Source organism: Telopea speciosissima, chromosome 9 (genome assembly GCF_018873765.1).
Source record: "Telopea speciosissima isolate NSW1024214 ecotype Mountain lineage chromosome 9, Tspe_v1, whole genome shotgun sequence".
Lineage (NCBI taxonomy): Eukaryota > Viridiplantae > Streptophyta > Magnoliopsida > Proteales > Proteaceae > Telopea > Telopea speciosissima.
The window spans coordinates 60180142-60202271 of record NC_057924.1 but is presented as its reverse complement, the minus strand read 5'-3'; the positions used below and the strand labels follow the sequence as shown (position 1 = coordinate 60202271).

At 39.9% G+C, this 22130-nt stretch overlaps 1 protein-coding gene across 1 annotated transcript in view; it reads right to left on the bottom strand.

Moving 5' to 3' along the window:
- Window positions 1–261: 261 nt before the first annotated feature.
- Window positions 262–22130, bottom strand: part of LOC122639846 (protein EMBRYO SAC DEVELOPMENT ARREST 30) — a 34358-nt gene continuing 12489 nt past the window's right edge. Inside the window, exons 9-10 of the mRNA XM_043832848.1 lie at window positions 3098–3651; window positions 262–1396 (exon numbers count right to left, since the gene is read on the bottom strand). Coding sequence (XP_043688783.1) covers window positions 940–1396; window positions 3098–3651 — 1011 coding nt within the window. The 3' untranslated portion in view covers window positions 262–939. The remainder of the gene's footprint in view (window positions 1397–3097; window positions 3652–22130) is intronic.

The window sequence follows — 22130 nt, the reverse complement described above, 5'->3', positions numbered from 1 at the left end:
CCTGAGAGTGCTTTTATGATGGTGGTCTTTCCCTACACATCATTTACTAAGAAGCCTTACAGGTTGTATTCCTTTCAAAGCCTTTAATTATAATAACTCAATTCATAGGCTGCATAGTCCATATGTGAACAAGAACATACTGACTTCATAGATTGAAGAATGTATTCTCATTCTATTATCCTTCTGGGGAAAACTCTACAGTTGCTGATGGTGGAACGCAATATTCAAGCAAAATTCACTTAATAGTGATTTTTCTCTGAATGAAAAAATCGAGCTGTAATTAGAATAGTAACTAGCCAAAACATCAGTAAATCATACAAAATTGTCCTCAAATGGGACTGGACAAGCATATCACCTGCCAATACAAATTACAGATTCTGAAAAGACAGCTGGACCATAGTACAAATGAGTATGATTTAGGTCAAAAAAAAAGGAATGGGGGCAGGAATCAGGGCAAGGGAAAGGAAGCTTACCCATGCTGGTGCTCCACCGTCGATGTGAACTACAAAATCAGGCATATAAGTTGAAAATTGATGTGGTCCGATGTATACAAGATGTATACAAGATCGAAGAGAGGAAAAAGTAAGGGTAAGCTGGAGCTCCCACAATGAAAAATATATGCAGTTCACTTCCAACCTCCATTGCACCCACTAAGTGAATCTATGAACAGGAACCATGTTGCAAAACTGCAGGGATTACTCCACCAACCCTTGTTTCTGAAGTATGTGATGGCTATAGCAAGGAATTTTTTCCGCCTCTTGGTTTTGAAGTTCATGATTAGAACAATGAATGAATGTGAATGCTTCTTTCCCTGAATGATCAAAGTTTCAGAAAGTGAGCAAAACCTCACAAATGGTGCATCGGCCCTAAACTTTCATCCAGAAAGAGGCTGCAGGCCAACTCAATAGCTGAAAATAATATACCCATGCCCATCTATTTCTAATCGTCAGGATCCATTTCCTCATCCTGCTCGGAAGGTAGATTTGAATCCGTCCTGCTGCCATTGTTGTCAGATTCAGGCTGCTCATCCAAATCTGTTTCGTCATCTGTTGACTCTTTTTCATCAACTCTGCCCTCTTGAGCACTGCCTACCTTAAGGGAAACAGTTGCAAGGCCACGCTCCATCCATTTGGGACACTCATCTTCTCCTCCATACAACAATTGGCCATCACTTCCCCTTGCTGGATTTGGAATGTCAGCAAATCCTGGGGTTCTACAAGAACATTCTGGAAGGGGATGAGAAAGGAATGAAGTCTGCTTTGATAAGAGAGACTCCCTTATAAGGCCATCCTCACCCAAGCTTTTGTTGAGATGTTCCCGCACTGAAAGGGTCCAATTAGGCTTTGGATGGTATAGATGATCACTTGTACTGTTAAATAATTGTGAAAGAACTTTTCTGTTTACAGAAACAGGAAGCACAATCAGAAATAATTCAATAGCAGATAACATCAGAGGGAAGTGTAAATTTAGCCAACACAATTGAATAGCCTTAAAAACAGCCCAACAAAGTGCAGATGAGTAAAAGCTTGTTGATCCACCAGATGAACAATTTTTTTCCCTTAACGGATGTCAAAAGAACAGTAGAGAGTGAGACAAGAACAATCATGAAGGAATGCATTGGAATTAAAAGGTTCAAAAAAAAAACATAAAAAAAAAGAAATATAAGTAGAGAAACTTTAGTAAAAATATATGGGTGAAAATGCAGTAGTCAGGATAGATGATAGGAAGATATCCTTTTTTGTTTTTTTTTTGCTTTGGGTGCGCCATAGATATACACCTCAAGGTGCTTTTGTTATTTTGGATAAAGCATAAATTAATGAGGAAAAGTCATTTTTGGTTCAGAGCAGGGTGGATGAAGTGGGGAGATTTTTTCCCCTCTTTTTTGGGAGTGTTATGTGATAGACACATCCCACTAAAACTCAAAAGGAAAATTCTATAGGACAGCTATAAGACCAGCAATGTTGTATAGAGCTGAATGTTAGGTGACAAGGAAAAAATACATAAAACAAAATTACTGAAAGCTAAGATGAGGATGTTGAGATAGATGAGTGGAAAAAATAGAAATGATAAAATAAGAAATGAAAAAAAAATTGAAGTGAAATAGAAATGGTCCCAAAGAAGAGTGTCATTTAATGTGGTATAGGAATTTGCAATGGAGGCCATTAAATGTAGCATTAAGGAGTGATATGTTATTAGCCTAGAAGAGTGAAAGACCAAAGGGTAGATAAAGAGTGGTGTAGGAAGAGATTGAGAAAAGATACAAATGGACTATCTTTGACAAGAATTCCCTCAGACCCACAAAGACTATTTGATTTGGAGTTTTTTCTGTCCCTATTAGTTTATAGGGACTAAGTTTTACAAGAATTCGTCTGTCCCACAAAGTCATTATTATGGAGTTTTTCTGTCCCAATTAGTTTGTCCATTACAATATTAAATGCTTTACAATTTCCTAACTTAACCCACACTACCCTTAGCATGTTTGATGCAAAGAGGGAGAGAGAAAGGAGAATATTTAATGGAATGGTAGTAAATATATGAAGGCTAATTTTGGATATTATTTTATTATTTAATGCAATAACAAAAATAAAAAGGCGTACCCAGTGCATGAGCCTCCCACCACTACAGGGTCTGGAGAGGGTCCTAATGTATGCAACCTAACCCCCGCTTCGCGGAGAGGCTGTTTCCAGAGACTCGAACCCATGACCACTTGGTTACAATGGAGCAACCTTACCAAGTTTTATTTAATGCAATAACACTCTCCTAAAAAAGTGACATTTGTCAAATTTGGCAAACATGGCATTAAAAAGAGATGAACGGCACAACAAAATGCATGTGGCTGCCCATTTAGTTGGTAAAAGGTCCCCCCCCCCCAAAAAAAAAAAACTTTTAGTAGAAGAAAAAGGAAATAGAGATGGGTAATCAGAACAAAATCATCAAAAGCTTCAACATCAAGGATGTGAGGTACCAGCAGTTCAGGAACAAAAATCTGACCTAGAAGCTGGAGCCAACCTTCAGTGATTTTTGACTAGGTTTCCACCCTTTCAAAAGTATGTTTACTAATATAAAGCTTGGGTCAGTATGTTTATGCTCATCTTACCTATCCGGTCGATATGTTCTTGCAGAAGCCATCTCATACAACCGATGCCCCATGACCATGCCTGAAAAATCAGGCCCTCCACTCCCATCATTGTTAAAACCTGGAAAAAATACATCTGCTTCCACCGATACAATATAATCAAGAGCATCCCAGAGTAACCTGTGTGCTTGCATCCTGAGGTCCATTGGTGAAGGGTCTGGCTCTTTGTCACTCTCAGCAACCCAACCATACCAACCTTCCTTTTCATGGCGATATATCGGTCTGTCTGGAGGTGGAGGAAGAGGACGAGGACGAGGACCAGCTTTTTTCCATTCTTCTATAAGCTGCTCCTCGCTTTTGGTTTGAGGAAAATGGAACGTATCTTGAGAAAGAGGAGTCTCAGGTCCAATTAAGTCGGACAACTCTTGCTTGCTGCACAAAGAAGTTTGGTCCACTAAGTTCACATACATGGCACGTAGAGGGATCAGGACTCGTTGACCACCAAATACTTCAGAACCAGCCACGTATATTATTGTGTTGGGAGGATAGCCCATTGCTCGGAGGAGAAGACCCACCTGCGAAATCACAATAACAACTGAGCCAGATCATATCAAAAAATAAGAACCTATGTAATATAGGATGACATCCCTGAAATTAAGGGAAGCCTGCTGAAATTTTTGAAAAGAGAAGCTGCAAAATTTAGCAAGTCTCAATAGAAACAAAAAGAAGCAAAAGGACCACTTTTAACATACTTAAATCCGACAGGAAGTCAGAAACCACGGTCCCTCATAGATAAAGGCTGAAATCCCCCTCCTATAATTTAATCCAACAGGTGCCATGGTCATTTTAGAATTTGTTCATCTAGCCAATTAGCCTATTGCTTCATATAACCATTTGAGATACCTATCCTCAATCTTTGACCAATCACATTAGGTTTCTCTTCAAAACAAAGCCTCAGTATTCTATTTTAGAAACCTCCAAAACCCTAAGTTGTTCAAAACTGAAAAGCCTCAAGCTATAAGAAAACCTAATCTTTTGCACCAATAACCATAGGAACCTTACTAGCAAATTTTCCATATATCAGAAGTAGGCTGTCTCAAGGGTTGCAATCTGTGAAAGTAAGGGTCCTCTTTTGCATTTTTAAATGGAGCAAATTTTTAGGATTAGATTTTTTTTTTTTTTGGGGGGGGGGGGGGGGGTTAATTTGATTTCAGTCATGTTCATAGTGAGTAGTTGTTATTTTATTTTGAGAAGTTGGAGTTGAATCTGGTACTATTTCCATCACTTGTCTTCAGGCTAAGATTTTGGGGGGGATCAAAACTTGTCTTTTTTTGGTGAGATTTTGGTGTCAATTAAAAGTTAATTCACCAACCTTTCCTATCAGACTGACATAGAGGATGATGTTTCATAGAGATTTGAAGTGGGATGGTTAAAGAAGAGATGTGCGTTCGGAGTGCTGTGTGATCAACGTATTCCTTTAAAACTTAGAGGAAAATTCTATAGGACTGTTGTTTGACAAACCATGCTGTATGGGGCAGAATGTTGGGCAGTTAAGAAGTGTCATATTGATAAGCTTTGTGTAGCAAAGAAGATGATGTTAAGATGGATGAGTGGAGAAACAAGGTAGGATGAAGTACGGAATGAACATATAAGTGTGGACTTGGGAGTTGCCTCGATCAATGACAAACTTCGAGAGAGTCGTTTAAGGTGGTATGGTCATATTCAACGGAGACCTAGGGACACCCCAATAAGGAGGAGTAATATGATTATGATTGAAGGAGCTAAAAGAGCTAGTGGCAGACGTAAAATGACCATAGGAGAAGTGGTGAGGAAGGACATGCGCTAGGTCTTGTACCAAGTATGACCTCGGGCAGAGCCTATTGGAGGACAAGGATTGATGCAGGTTCATCATAGATATTGGCTTATTTCTTTAGAAATAGGCTTAGGGTTGGGTTATATACATGTTGGCCTTTGTTCCCAAGGGTTTTCTATGTATTAGGCCACTTTAATGAGCCTAAACTAGAGGTACATAGGTTGCATACGGGATTAGCCCAATACTTAGTTTATTTTTATATTTTCTAATTGAACCGGTTCAAATTGGTTGCATCCAATTGGTTCAATTTAAGTGATCATGTGACTTGGTTAAGTGATCATGTGATGTAAGTTGGGTTGGATTAGGACTCTATAAGTCCAGCCATGTTTTGAGTCTATTTCTGTAGAAATAAGTGAATGGCTTGATTGATCAATGAGATCAGTCAAGCTCTCTATTTATAATAATAATAATAAAAGAGATTACAAAGGAAACACTGTTCACGCCACTGTTCACGTGAACAGTGTCACAACCCAAATATAACTCTAATTCTAACTAGTTAAATAGAGCTAGAATAGAACTAGGAAAGGGAAAATAACTAAAATAGAAATAACACCCCATGGGTCGATCTTATATCATGGATCGACCCATGTCACACGTAATACCCAAATACCCATATTCCAACACTCCCCCTCAAGTTGGTGCGTAGATATCAGTCATGCCCAACTTGCACACTAGAGGTTGAAAAACTTTTCCACTTAAGCCTTTGGTGAACACATCAGCCAACTGTTCCCCAGATTGCACATAAGGAACACAAACCGTCCCATTATCCAGATTCTCCTTGATAAAATGACGATCAATTTCAATATGTTTCGTCCTATCATGCTGCACTGGATTATGGGCAATGCTTATTGCTGATTTACTGTCGCAGTAGAGTCGCATAGGCAGAGTAATAGGAATACTCAAATCTTGTAACAAAGTCTTGAGCCACAATAGTTCACAAATACCAAGAGCCATAGCTCTAAATTCAGCCTCTGCACTAGAACGGGCCACCACTGTTTGCTTCTTGCTGCGCCATGTAACACAATTTCCACCCACAAATGTACAGTAACCTGTGGTGGATTTTCGATCTTGGGAACCAGCCCAATCTGAGTCGGTGTAGGCCTCAATCTGTAGATGATCATGACGAGAGAATAATACTCCTTTACCAGGAGCCGACTTCAAGTATCTCAAAATCCTGAATACTGCTTCCAGATGATTAGACCGGGGATCATGCATAAATTGACTGATAAGACTCATAGCATAGGCAATATCAGGCCTAGTGTGAGATAAATAAATTAGTCGCCCAACTAGCCTCTGATATCTCCCTCTGTCCACTGGTTCACCATCAGTGTCTCGGAAACGAGCATTTGCCTCAATGGGAGTATCCACAGGAGAACAGCCTAACATGCCAGTTTCAGAAAGAAGATCTAGAGTATACTTGCGTTGAGATAAGAACAGCCCTTGAGAAAAATGGGCCACTTCAATCCCTAGAAAATAGCGAAGTATGCCTAGATCCTTAATCTCAAAGTCCTTGGCCAAATAATTCTTCAACTTGGAAATTTCAGCAGGGTTATTTCCAGTTACAATTATATCATCGACATATACTAGGAGGAGAGTAATAATGCTGCCCGATGTCTTGATAAATAAAGTGTGATCTGCATTGCTTTGTTTATAACCAAATGTCAACATCGTTGTCTGAAAACGACCAAACCATGCACGTGGTGATTGTTTCAGACCATACAACGCACACTTAAGTTTACAAACCTTGCCATGAGTTGTAGCAGATGAGAACCCAGGAGGGACATCCATATATACCTCTTCCTCTAATTCACCATGGAGGAAGGCATTTTTAACATCAAGTCAGTAGACTCCATCCTAAGTTCACAAAGACAAGAGAGAATTACCCTAATAGTGTTCATTTTGGCAACAGTGCAAAAGTCTCCAAATAATCTATCCCATATATCCGAGTAAATCCACGAGCAACCAACCTTGCTTTAAAACGATCAACAGTTCCATCAGCTTTTTGTTTAATTACAAAGACCCACTTGCAGCCAACAGTCTTCTTTCGTGGTGGAAGTGTGACAAGATCCCATGTACCACTCTTCTTTAGAGCTAGCATTTCTTCGATCATGGCCTCCTTCCACCTAGTATCTGCAAATGCCTCCTGCCAAGTCTGTGGTATGAAAACAGAGGATAAAGAGGAAACAAAAGCATGAAATGATGGGGATAAAGATTCATACGAAACAACCTGTGATATTGGATGTTGCGTACAAGACCTTTTTCCCTTTCTAAGAGCAATGGGTAGATCAAGTGATGGATCAGAAGTAATAGGAGAAGTAGCAGCATCTAAAGGATTAGAAATATTACCAGAGGAGGTGTCATTCGATCCTGGGTCAGAGGACAACTCTTGGTCTGGTAATGCTGCAGTGGTGGGCTGTTGTTGCCCTTTTTTCTTTCGATAATACTGTTGTGTGAAATCTTTCACTGGCTGTACCTGCTGCTCCCCTTGAACATCATTATCTAAAGGTACATGATAGTCATCAATAGGTTCATGTAGAGGAGGAATGCGAATCGGCACTTCTTCTAGAGTAGGAATGGACTCCCCCTGAAGAGATGCTGAAGATGGAAAGAAAGCCACGGCCTCATGAAAAACGACATCCATGGAAACAAAAACACGACGAGATGTAGGATGATAACATTTATACCCCTTTTGGGTGGGAGAATAACCAATGAAAATACAACGGAGACCGCGGGGATCAAGTTTGCCATGGCCATAGTGATTTCGAACAAAACAAACACACCCAAAAATTTTGGGAAGAATAATATAAGAAGAAGACCCCTTCAAAAGATCAAGAGGAGATTTATAGTCAAGTACCCGAGAGGGCATCCTATTGATAAGATAAGCAGCTATTAAAACAGCCTCTCCCCAGAAATGAGAAGGAACATGCATTTCAAACATAATAGAGCGAGCTACATCAAGAAGATGTCTATTTTTGCGTTCAGCCACTCCATTTTGGGGTGGAGTGTCAACGCAACTGGTTTGATGAATAATACCCTGAGTAGCAAGAAATAGTTGAAAGGCTCCATCTAAATATTCACGACCATTGTCACTCCTGAGAGTTTGAATGGTAACTTGAAACTGAGTTTGAACCATGCTATAAAAGACTTTAAAACAGGAAAAAACTTCACTCTTGTGTCGCATTAAGTAAACCCAAGTGGTGCGTGTGTGGCAATCAATAAAGGTGACAAACCACTTAAAGCCAAAAATAGAAGAGGTACGTGAGGGACCCCAGACATCAGAATGAATCATAGAACAAGGCTTAGAACATCTTTTATTTGAACTAGAATAAACAGAACGAGTTTGTTTTGCAAAAACACAAGCCTCACATAATAAAGAGTGAGGGTTACAATGCTGAAATAAAATAGGAAAAATCTTAGCTAAGGTTCCTAAAGGTGGATGGCCCAGTCGACGATGCCATCGGTGCAATTCAAATAAATGATGTTCACAGAGTAGCAGTAAGAGCCTGGCCAGACATAGTAACAGATTAGAGATAAGATCATCGTCAAGCAAGTAGAGACCACCACGCATTTTACCAGTTCCAATCGTTCTCCCTGTCCCCAAGTCCTGAAAGACATAATGTGAAGGATAAAAAATAGCTTTGCAATTGAGATCAAATGGCAAACTACTGATAGAAAGCAAATTAGAAGTTAACTTAGGAACATGTAAAACAGAGGACAAAGATAAAGAAGGAGAACAATGGATGGCTCCCTTCCCCGAGACAGAGGAAAGAGAACCATCGGCTATTTTAATTTTATCTTTGCCTGAACAGGAGAATAACGAAAAAATAAATTGGATTGACCATCTGTGGTCATGGCTCGAATCGATTATCCAAGGATGAGATAATGCCAAGCACAATAACCAAGCAAAAGAAATACCTGGTTTGGAGAAAACAAGGTTCGATTCAAGAGGGAACCACATCGAGGTAGAGGCAGTGCGGATGAAGAGGCGAAGGTAGTCATCATACTACGAAAGGCGAAGTTCCTCTGCAGAAAGTGTGGTAGTAGGGGCTGTTTCAGTAGCTTCGAAAGATGGGCCTGTGTGCCACCACGACCACGGCCACGGCCTCGACCACGACCACCACTACGACCATCGAAGAGTCGATGGCCGACCATGTAACTTCAAAAAAATCCACGTATGTCGTTCCTTTCCACAATGAGTACATTTAAGAGGTTCCTTCTCGACGAGGAATGTGTACTAGTACTTAGAAGAGCTACCTCTAGAAGAAATTAAAGCAGATCTCTCTCGTGTATAGTTGGTAACATGGTGGAACGACGAGTATCTTCCAATTGTATCATAGAGTAGGCTTGCTCCAAAGTGGGAAAAGGTGAACGACTCAGAACTTAAGACCGAAGCTGATCATATTCCACATTAAGGCCAGTCAAGAAAGTGTATACTCAGAATTTATCCTCCCTAAGCTGAAATTTGGTAATATCAGAAGGACAATCAAGCTGAAAGTTATCATAATAGTCAAGCTCTTGCCACAGGCTACGGAGTTCGGAGTTCACAGTTGTATTCAGATAAAGTAAGTTCACCCTGTTTGGTTGCATGGATTTTTCGTTGAATATCATAAACTTGTGCATCATTCCCTACCTGGGAATAGGTACCTTTAGCAGCTTTCCAAATTTTTGCCGCTGAATCAAGTAGTATATAGCCACGGGCAATGGATGGAATCATTGCACTGAGAAGAAAAGCCATAACAAGAGAGTTGTTGGAACTCCACTTGTCTTGTAATGTACCAGCTTCACTTGGTTTGACAGTGGTACCATATATATTTCCCTTATAGCCCCTTGAATCAATGGAAAGAAACATTTGTGTAGACCAAAGTAAATAATTAGTGCCATCGAGCTTTATCGGGCTGACTGGAAAAGAGGGATAATCATAATGGGTCCCTTGTGTAGAAGATTGGCCAGTGTTGGTGGTAACAGTGGATACAGCTGAATCAGGCATACTGATAGAACTTCAGTAACCGAGAAGTGCAGGAAATTGCAGAATATTCTGCAATAGGTAAATAGGCAGCAGTTCTTCAAAATAAACTCTGCAGGTTGTATAAATAAACAACTAGAGTGTTGTCAAACAAAGAGAAGCTGCAGATATGTATACAGAAAAAAAATCTGCAGGTCTTCAAAAAATTACTGCACTCCTGCAAAAAAATTTGCAGATCTTCAACAAAAAAGCTGTTGCAGGTCTTCAAAAAATTGCAGGTCTTCAATAAAAAACTGCTGCAGGTGTTTTAAAACTACTGCAGGTCTTCAAAAACAAAGAGGAAAGGAGTCTGCAGATCTTTGCACAATATGGATTTGCAGGTCTCGAAAAAAAATTTTGCAGGTCTCAAGAAAAAAATCTACAGGTCTCGAGAAAAAAAATTTCAGGTCTTAAAACATCTGCAGGTCTTCTAAATAAAATTCTGCAGTGCTTCAGTCTTCAAACATGGAGAAAAAATATTGCAGGTCTTCGAGAGAGATAAATCTGCAGGTCTTCAAGAGAAATAAATCTGCAGGTCTTTAATCTTCGAGAAAAAAATCTGTAGGTCTTCTAAAATAAAATCTGCAGTTCTTCAATCTTCAAACATGGATCTCACTATGCATGGAGATCATAAAATAGGATAAAGTAAAGGAGGTAAACTCTAGGGCAAGTACTAGATCATATTTAGATCACCTCAAAGTACTGCCCCCATGAAATAATGGAAACGAGAGAAGGGAAGAGAGAAGGAGGGTCTCGGTTGATTTAGGGTTTTAGGGTAATGGGTTAGTTGATCTAGGAGAGATCAATTGTGGAGGGAGACGATGGAGGAGAGCAGAATTAATTTCTCAGATATCGAGTTTAGGCTCTGATACCATATAGAAATAAGTGAATGGCTTGATTGATCAATGAGATCAGTCAAGCTCTCTATTTATAATAATAATAATAAAAGAGATTACAAAGGGAAACACTGTTCACGATACTGTTCACGACACTGTTTACGTGAACAGTGTCACAGCCCAAATATAACTCTAATTCTTACTAGTTAAATAGAGCTAGAATAGAACTAGGAAAGGGAAAATAACTAAAATAGAAATAACACCCCATAGGTCGATCTTATATCATGGATCGACCCATGTCACACGTAATACCCAAATACTCATATTCCAACAATTTCCTTTAGTATTTTAGTTTCCTAGTCAATTTAAATTACCTAATAGATTAGGGATAGGATTAGGCCATTCCTTTTTAGTGTCTAAGTCTATTTTTGAGTCTTCTATATTAGTTTGTAAGGGAGGCCAGCATTGTATACGAATTTTGATTAATGAAAAGTTTTTGTTTGCTGCCATGGCTGCTGCCCTGCTCTGTTGAGTATTGCTCCTTGTGAGTGTGCATCCTTGTGGTTCTATCAAGGTGGAAAGGGACTGGTGGAATCCGGTTGACTCCTTACGCCGTGACGGTTGGGAGGATCTTCTTCAATTCGAAGGTGGTTCTATCTTTCGCATCTGTTCAAGCTGTTGCCAGTAGAATCTCCAGTAAGTTTGACACCCAATTTCTTCTTCTAACCCTCCAATCCTTTCCCCCAATCGATCCCCTTTATTTTTTGTTTGAATCCCATAAACCCTAACTCCATTAAACCCTAGATCTTGCTGCCCAGTTTTACAGAATTTTCAAAACACTTAAAACTCTATAATACCTACATTATTAGAGTCCTATAAACCTGCCTAGCCATACCCCCTAAGCCCCCCTTCCATTATCCTAACCTAAGCCCTAGATTTGACCTAAAACTGCAATTCTGTCCTACTGAAACTGCAGAACCAACAGCCCCTTTGTTCCTTGTTATTGGTCCTGGTTTAATTGGCTTCTAGTAGGGCTTTACCCTATCTAGAACTACATTAAGGATCCATGTGGCAGATCCCATTTAGCTGAGAATCTCCTGACGTGCCGGGCTGTGCTTCTTTCATTTTTCTACTTTTTTCCCCATCTTTCATTTGTCTTTTTTCTTTTTTCATTTCTCATCTCTTTCCCTTTTTTGTTAGAACTCTGTTTTTCCTATTTTGTTTTGTTTGGATCCATGTAGCCAACCCCACTATGTTGGGATGTAGTAGCGCTTTATGGACCAGCACGAACCCATTTGTATGCCCAGACTGAGATGAACGGGGTCCAAATCTGGTTTCATTCCAGTACGATATATTTATTTGTTTAGATTATTCTCATAGTTTTTATTTTGTATTATGGGAGCTAGATACGTTGGAGAGTTTATTTTGCAGTTTCGTTGTTTAAGTCTACTTCAAGTTTCCTTGTTGAAATCGTTACAGTTTAAGAAGAGTCAACGCATGCATGTATTTGTAACCATCGATCAGATTTTTTGAATATTCAAGTTGGTTTTGTTTGAGTAGTTGCCCTGCGTGACCTGATTCTGATGCAGATAAGTCACCTAAATGACTTATTTTATTGGAAATAAGCCCTGGATTGGGATATGTAGGTGTTGGGCCTTTGATCCCATGGGTTTTCTTTGTAATGAGCCACTTTAATTGACCTAAAATATGGGTAGAAAGTAGGAAAACGGGATTTACTTAATTAGTTTACTTAGAGTCATGTTTTGAGTCAATTTCTGTCATTATTTCAGTTTCCACTATGTATGTTTTCCCACCTTGGGACGAAAAGATTATTCCCCTTGGTGTAGAGCATACCATCCTTTTCCCAAAAGGGACGTTTTTATTCCTTCACAGCTTGTCTTCTATATAAGTTTGTAAGGGGCTACAACCTTGTACACGAATGTGATTATTAAGGAAGGAGGGGGCATAGCTTTGTGCTTTGCTTTGTGAGAGAGTATGGTAAGGTGCTATTGGTGAGAGGCCTTGGGTGAGAGACCCAAGTCTGAGAGAGACTACACTATCTTCTTCTTCCCCTCTTCGATTTCTTGTTTTTTTACTTTATTATTCTGAAATTTCTTGCAAATTTGAGAACCGATTGAAGTATTTATTGCTGCTAGACCTGAAGTTTGCGATCCTCTAGTTGACTGGTTATCACTTGTGACTGGTCTTGCATTAATTTGGTATGAAAGCCATGGAGGGAAAGCAGATGAAATCAAAGGTTGCTGAACTCTACTTCCCATTGAAGGATGATCGTGCAAGGCTGACTCGACATCTCTACCAAACTCATGGATGAGTTTTTTTTTCAAGCAGGGGAGAATTGATGCAAATAAGTCACCTAAAGGCCTCATTTTATTGGAAATAAGCCTTGGATTGGGTGTTGGACCTTTGATCCCATGGATTTTCTTTGTAATGGGTCACTTTAATGGGCCTAAAATATGGGTAGAAAGTAGGAAAACGGGATTTACTTAATTAGTTTAGTAAGAGTTAAGTTTTGAGTCAGTTTCTTTCATTATTTTAGTTTCCTAGTCAGTTTATATTTTCTTATTAGTTAAGGATTCGGTTAGGCCTTTCCTTTTTAGTGTTTGAGTCTTCTATATATGTTTGTAAGGGGCTACAGCTTTTTACACGAATTTGATTAATGAGAACGAGAAAAAAAAACATTGCTTTGTGTTTTGCTTTGTGAGACAGTACGGTGAGATGTCATTGGTGAGAGGCCATGGGAGAAAGGCCCGAGTCTGAGCGAGACTACCCTATCTTATTTTTCCATTTTTCAATTTCTTCTTCTTCTTGTTTTTTTTAACTTTACTGTTATGAAATTTCCTGCAAATCTGAGAACCGATTGAAGTATTTACTGTTGCTGGACCTCAAGTTTGCGATCCTCGTGTGGATTGGTTATCACTTGTGAGTTGTGACTGGTCTTGCATTAGATTCCTAGAGCTGGTCGAGAGCTTCTGGGTTCTCCTCCTTATCTGATCTTTCCTTTCTCAAGTCAGATGTTTCTCCTTTCTTTACTTCTCTATTCTTCTTCTTCTTCTTCTTCTTCTTTTCTCTTTTTTAGTTCCCCTTCTAATCTGGGTGGTACTTGCAGCCCTCCTGATTTGGATCAAACACCTTCAATTCTGCTCCTTCTTTTCTAAGATTGTGTGCAAGTATCTTAACCAGAGTGGGCTCTAACCCACAATTCAAGTGATGAAAGACCAGCTGTATGGTGAGCTACAAACCTGATTACTGTTCTGCCTTCTGCCAGATTCAGTTGCAGCCATTAAATAGTAATTTTTCTACTATATTCTCAGTAACGGTTGATTGTATTCAGTAGATTTTCCGGTTAGTAAACTTTCATCTGAAATTTCAGATCATTCCGAGCCTATTTGGCTGAGATACCTCGCTACAATCAAACCAGTTCACTGCTGGTATAGTTTCTATCGTGAGGTTGAAGAAGAAGCCCACTTTTTTGTATTTTGCACAAAATGCGCCAACTTTCAAGAATTGTGTAAAATCCTACCTATTTTAAATCTACTCTATTTTATTTTCATCCTTCTTGTAACCTCAAAAACACCCTCTACTACAACATTTATCTCCAATTGAAACCCTGAAATCTGTTCTTCCTTCATTCAAGGGTCCTAACTGTTAAAGGATCGTTTCAAGTTTGTGTATGCTTTTAAACAATTTTATAATGAAATTAAAGTTCAGTATGGTGTTTGTTTGAAAGTTTTGCGTACTGACAATGCTCTGGCAATGCTCTTGAGATTCCACAACGTGAAATTTCTTCCTTCTGTTCTGATAATGGTATTATCCATCAAACTAGTCGCTCTCATAAACCCCAACAAAATGGTGTGGTGGAATGGAAAAACTGACACTTGTTAGAAATTGCTAGATCTTTAATATTTCATACGAGTGTCCCCAAAGTTTATTGGGGAGAATGTTTTGACCGCTTGTTATTTGATTAATCGGATGCAGTCTTCGGTTCTTCATAATAAACTTCAGTTCTCTGTTGTTTTCCCCAACATCCCCTTATCTAGTTTACCGCCACATATTTTTGGATGCAAATGTTTTGTTCATAATCTTAGTCCTGACATCGATAAACTCTCTTTGTGCTATAAAATGTCTTTCTTGGGTACTCTTGTACCCAAAAAGGCTACAGTTGTCATGATGCTATCACTCATTAACGGTTTGTTAGTTCTGTTGCTACATTTTTTTAGAATACTCTTTATTTTGGTCTTCTTGTTTCTGACTTAGGTCCTGCCTCTCCTAGTATCCCATCTATTCCTCAAGTCAATCCTCTTGAAGATTCTAACCCCAAATCCACAAGGGTACCATTACAGGTATAGAAGCGCCGTCCATAGATGTCAAGGCGATGGAGGGGTGCCTAAGCACTTAAGCGACAAGGTACCCACCTAGACGTTTCCTACGCGACCAAGGTGCCCAAGTGTTATTTTTTATTTCCCCTCTTTTCTAACATTATTTAGTATGCTACAATATATACCTTATATCATCAAAAATCAACATTAAGCCATATCAAGTCATACAAAATCAACATTAAGCCACATCAAATCATCAAAAATCAATATTAAATCACATCAAGTCATCAAAATCAATATTAAATCATATCAAGTCGTCAAAATTCAATATTAAGCCACGTCAAGTCATCAAAAATTAACATAGAACTAGAAGAAAGCAGAACTAAAAAAGCAAGCTATTGGAAGTTTGAACCAATCAAAATATACATTTGATTTATACTGTTCTTAGAATTGGTCATTATCCTGGTACGTATATCTAGTTTCACATTCGGTTTATACTGTTCTTAGAAAATATGATCTTATCTATAAGTAATCAAACTGCTCTCGATTTAGAGAAATATTCGTGTCCTCTAAGAAGTTTGACTGGTAAAATGATTTTACTTTTACACGAGACTTTTTGTATTAGGTAGAGCACAAAACCAGCTTTCCAACAAATCCAAGATTGCTTAAATCTGATTTATATGGAAGGAGTTATGTTCTGGTCAAACCTTATTTGGTGTGCGTGAATGCAGTCAAAATCGTTCGATATGAAAAATATTTTTTTAGATATAAAAAAATGGATATTTTACCGCTCTTTGATTTTTGGTAATGTTTTACCATATGAAGATTTATGGAATTTTTATATTTGAGAAAAACCCCTACATTAGAAAGTTGAAAATTTCACCTACCACCAAAATCCAATTTTTGTTCTTGAAGTGGGGGGTTGAATTTTTTTCCTTTTGAAATTTGATATTTTAACTATTTTTATTGGATTCAAATAGGGGGTACATGTTTATTTATGAATAATATCTTAAGTAAATGTTAAATGATATTTGGCATAAATAAGGGCCAAACTTGGTTTGATACCACTAAGGAGACAGTCGCCTAAACCCCACATTATCCGCTTGGATGCCTTGACAACTATAGCACAGTCCCAAGCAGTCATCACCATCTCAAGTCATTCCTCAGCTCTCCCAATCAGATTCTTTGCCAATAGGTTCTTCTACTGATGACTTGCCTATTGCTCTTCGGAAAGGTACTCGTTCCTATACTCAAAACTCTTTGGTTGCCTATCCGATTGCTAATTATGTTTGTATTTCCCATCTTTCAGTTTCTCTTCATACATTTCCCTCTCATTGACCTCCCACTCTATTCCTACCAAATACCAAGATGCTTTGACTCAGCCTAGGTGGAAGTCAGCCATAGATGGAAAATGGCTGATGTTGAGAGGTCAATACTCCCTCTCGGGATTAGCGTCAAGCCTTTGGCGCTAATCCCGAGAGATCTCCTCTCCTTTATTACTTTTTTGTTGGTTCTTTCCTCTTTTACCCGTCTACTGTAAACCCCCTTTATATGGAAGAAATCGCAGCCCACTCATCTAACAAGAGGACTGCTCTTTGGCTCTCACACTCTCATCTCTTCTCCTCCTTCCTCCTCTCTTCCTTCTCTATTTTCTGCTTTATTTACATGGTATCAGACCAATACTGGTTCCTGGTTACAAGTTCTAGCTATTCCGCTCGGTTCTCCATCATCTTCTTCATTCCCTTGGCAAGAAGGTGAAGGTTTAATCGACTACACAAGGCTCTCGGTCTCTCTTCTGCAGTAGGGGGTGTTTTCCCCCAAATTTTCTGAGTCTATTTTCTATTGTGGGATGGATTAGAGACATCGTGTCACTCCAAGGTAAGGTTCGATGTCCTTCTCAGTTTTTATGGTTCTGTTTTGAAGCATAGTCCATTGATTACATGTTTTCCATGGCTGGGAACTATGTATTTGGATTGGGAGATTGCTATTCATGAATCGACTGTGATGTGTTGGAGGAACAGCAGGTTTTGATCGATTGTTAATCGATTTTTGAGTGGTTTTTGACTCTCGGTTAGGCTGTTTGGGTCTTTGATTTATGTGGCTTTGATATTTGTGGTCTTGGTGTTCTTCGGTGCTTGTTATTTGTGTCCCATTGGACTGTTTGAGTGATTAAAGCCTTTTTGGGGTGATTAGTTCCTCATTCCGAGAGTCTTATTGTTGGGTCCTATTGGACTGATAAACTATTTGATTGTTGGTTTCTCTTGGACTGCTTTGTTGGTGGCTGATTTATTGTTTGAAGTTATTTGGACTGTTTGGACGGCTCTTTGCTGCTGCTCTTAGCCTATCAAACACAATTTCTGGTTTGCCTTGTTTTGGGGGCAATGGGAGAGACACCAAAGGATGCTAAGTTGGTGACTCAGGTTGTATCCTCCTCATCAACATATCTCACATCTAAGAAGTTAGAAGGGAGTCAACTTCCAACAGTGGCAGAAGATTGTGTCCTTAGTGCTGACTGGAAGGGGTGACAAAAATCACCTGACATGGGTGAAGCCTGTGGGCACTGATGAGTATTCATGGGAAATTACTGATGCTCGGATTTTGGGCCAAATGCTGAATTCCATGGGCAGCAACATTGTTGATTTAGTCACTCATATCAACACTGTCAAGGAACTATGGGACTACTTGGTTGTGTTGTACACTAGACACAACAACCTTTCGAAGATTTATGAGTTATCTAAGGAATTTTATCGAGTTGATAGGAAAGGTCGTCCACTTACCCAACACTTGCTGATTTCAAGTGCATGTATGAAGAGTTGAATGCACTGTTGCCCATTACCTCTGATGTGACACAAATGCAGAATCAATGGGAGCAGTTGGCTGTTATGAGCTTCTTGGGCAGCTTGGGACCAGAATTTGATTCAGTTCGCTCTCAGATCCTTGGTGCTGACAAGGTACCCTTGCTTGCAGACACTTTTTCTAGGGTTCTTCGTGTATCCCGAGACACTACACGAGACTCTAGCACAGTTGATAGCACTGCCCTTGTGAGTAGTGGCTGTGCAGGAGGGTGTGGTCCTACGAAGCATCCCACAGCTGTTGTTCCTTGCTCAACCAGTGCTCCAGGCTTGGCTGATAAATCTGAGAAACCTGGTCCAATGAGAGTATGTCACCATTGTGGTAAATCTGGCCATATTCAGCGCTTTTGTTGGAAGCTACATGGCAAACCACTGCAGTCCAAGACAGCCAACACTGCTAGCACTGAACCAGCAGCCCCTTTTGTGCCTATGGAGGAGCGTCATGTGGCTTGGACTATGATAGAGGAGGAGTATGCTAGGTACAGCCAGGGAAAGGCATCTCAGGAGACGCTTTCCACTGCTACTTTGTCCAGACAGGTAATGTCATTGCATGCTTCTCCACCTCTAGGCCCTAGATTATTGATTCCAAGGCGTCTGATCATATGTCTGGGATGTTAGGTATCTTTTCCTCTTTACATACCTCTTCTTCTACTGTTACCCTTGTTGATGATTCCTTTGCTACAGTCAAGGGTACCGGCATTGTTCAGCTTATTTCTACCATTTCTTTATCTTCAGTTCTATATTTGCCTAAATTCCCATTTAACCTTTTGTCTGTTAGCCAAATCACCAAGACTTATAACTGTTCTATAACCTTTTTCCCTGATGGTTGTGTCTTTCAAGATCTCCAGACGAAGAAGACGATTGGTAGAGGCAGTGTATCAGGGGGCTCTATCTTCTTGAGGACACGCCTTATGTTGCCTATTCGGGTACATCATCCCCTCACCAGATACATTGTCGGCTGGGACATCCCTCTTTACAGAGTTTGTAGAAACTTTATCCTAGTTTTCGTTCTCTTTCTGTTTTAGATTGTGAGTCTTGTCAGTTTGGGAAACTCCACTGTGTGAGTTATTCCCCTAGAGTCAATAAACGGGCCACTGCCCCTTTTTCTTTGGTTGTAACGTCCACTATTGGTTTTAAGTATTTTGTTACTTTTGTTGATGACTATTCTCGTGTTACATGGTTATATTTACTGAAATGCCGGTCAGAATTGTTTTCTGTCTTTTCCACATTTGTTGCTGAAATAAGAAATCAGTTTGGTTGTTATATTAAAGTTCTGCGTAGTAACAATGCACGAGAATACTTTTCTGCTCCATTTAATGTTTTCATGACCACTCATGGTATTATTCATCAGTTTTCTTGTCCTAACACACCTCAACAAAATAGTGTGGCAAAACGGAAGAATCGCCATTTGATGGAGGTTACTCAGTCCCTTCTCTTTGAAATGAAGATGACCAAATCCTTTTGGGCAGATGCCGTTTTGACTGCATGTTATCTCATCAATCGAATGCCCTCTTCACTGTTGAAGGGTGGCATTCCTCATTCCTTGCTTTTTCCTTCCGACCCTCCATTTCATTTGAACCCACATGTTTTTGGGTGTGTTTGTTTTATTCGTGATCACACCCCGAGGTTATCCAAACTTAACCCTAAATCTCTTAAATGTATTTTTGTCGGCTACTCCCGTGTTCAGAAGGGGTATCGATGTTATTCTCCCACTCTTCGGAAATATTTTATTACTGATGATGTCTCTTTCTTTGAGTCTCAGTCTTATTCGGATACACCGGTTATTTCCTCTACTTTGGATGATGATATTCCCATTTATGTTATTCATTCTCCTATGTCTGTGCCCGTTTCCCATGCTCCTGTGCCGGTGCCTCCACCTGTTTCTGTGCCTATGCGAGTTCGGCCTGAGATTCGCAATGTTTATGGTCGTCGTCCATGGGAAGAAGCTGCTGCCCCTGTTGACCCTCTACCTGCTGCCACATCTTTGTCATCTGAGGATTCTACACCAGTCCTTGTTCCTCCACCTTCAGATTTGGATCTTCCTATTGCTCAGCGCAAAGGTAAGCGCCAATGTGTTCACCACCCTCTTTCCACTCATGTTTCCTATTCTTGTTTGTCTACTTCCTTCCGTGCTTGTATGTCTACTGTTAACTCTCATCCTATTCCTAAGACCATTGCAGAGGCATTATCTAGTTCTGGCTGGAGGACAGCTATGGAGGAGGAATTGCAGGCATTGGAACATTACCAGACTTGGGATCTTGTTCCTTTGCCGTCTGGGAAATCTGTTATAGGCTGTCCATGGGTTTATGTTGTCAAGGACCATGCAGATGGCTCTCTTGCTTGCCTAAAGGCCCGCCTGGTGGCCAAGGGCTAAGCACAGGTTTATGGGGTGGATTATTTCGATACCTTTTCTCCCGTTGCTAAACATACTTCTATTCGAGTCTTGATCTCTCTTGCAGCCACCCATCAGTGGCCATTATACCAATTAGATGTTAAAAATGCGTTCCTTCATGGAGACCTACAGGAGGTGTACATGGAGCAACCTCCCGGGTTTGTTTCTCAGGGGGAGTCTGGCTTTGTTTGTAAATTGAAGAAGTCCTTGTATGGTTTGAAACAGTCTCCCAGAGTCTGGTTTGGTTGTTTCACAGAAGTAGTTCTTGAGTTTGGTCTATCCCGATGCAACAATGATTACTCTCTCTTTTATCGAAGGACCAACATAGGCAGAATTTTCCTTATTGTGTATGTGGATGATATAGTGATTACTGAAGATGACTCTGAAGGAATTAAGAGTTTGAAATCTCATTTACAACAGAGGTTTCAAACTAAGGATTTGGGGAAGTTAAACTATTTTCTAGGTGTTGAAGTGACTCTGTCAAAGAAGGCCATATCCCTATCAAAGCAGAAATACACTCTTGACCTACTTACAGAGACTGGGATGATAGGGTGTAGACCTCTTGATAACCCGATGGATCCTAATGTCAAACTTGTTGATGAAGAGGGAGATGTTCTTAATCATCCAGAGCAATATAGAAGACTTGTTGGGAAGCTCAACTACTTGATGTTCACCAGACCCGATATTGCTTTCCCAGTAAGTGTTGTGAGCCAATTTTTGTCATCTCCTCGGACTCCTCATTGGGAGGCTGTTAAACGAATTTTGAGATACCTCAAAACAGGCTCTAAGGCATGGATTAGTATATGCTAGTCATGGACATGGGAGAGTTGAAGGGTTCTCAGATGCTGATTGGGCTGGATCACCTATTGATAGGAGATCAACTACAGTTTATTGTGTGTTTATGGGAGGTAATCTTGTCTCATAGAAGAGCAAGAAACATAATATAATGGCTAGATCAAGTGTAGAGTCAGAATATCGAGCCATGGTACATGCAACTTCTGAACTGGTTTGGCTGAAAATTTTGTTGATTGAGCTTGGGTTTGAGGACTCCTCACCAATGCAACTATGGTGTGATAACATAGCAGCAATACATATTGCCTCAAACCCAGTGTTTCATGAAAAAACCAAACATATTGAGGTAGACTGTCACTTTGTTCGAGAAAAACTTCAGCAGGGAATAATCTCTACAAAGCATGTCAAGACAGGAGAGTAACTTGCAGACATCTTTACTAAGTCATTAGGAAGTGGGAGGGTTGACTATATTTGTAACAAGCCGGGCATGATTGATATATATGCTCCAACTTGAGGGGGAGTATTGAGAGGTAAATATTCCCTCTCGAGATTAGCGTCAAGCCTTTGGCGCTTATCCCGAGAGATCTCTCCTTTATTATTGTTTTGTTGGTTCTTTCCTCTTTTACCCCTCTATTGTAAACCCCCTTTATATGAAAGAAATCGCAGCCCTCTCATCTAACGAGAGGACTGCTCTTTGGCTCTTACACTCTCATCTCTTCTCCTCCTTCCTCCTCTCTTCCTTCCCTATTTTCTGCTTTATTTACAGCTGCCTTGCTTTCTCGCAAGACTTGGACCCTGGTAGATCTACCTCTCGATAAGGATCTTGTGTGGTGTCGTTGGGTGTATACTATAAAATATAACCCTGATGGTTTGGTTGCTAAGGGCTACACTCAAGACCTATGGGGTTGACTACTTTGAAACCTTTCCTCTTGTTGCTTGTTTGAACTCTTGTGAGTTTTGATATCTTTGG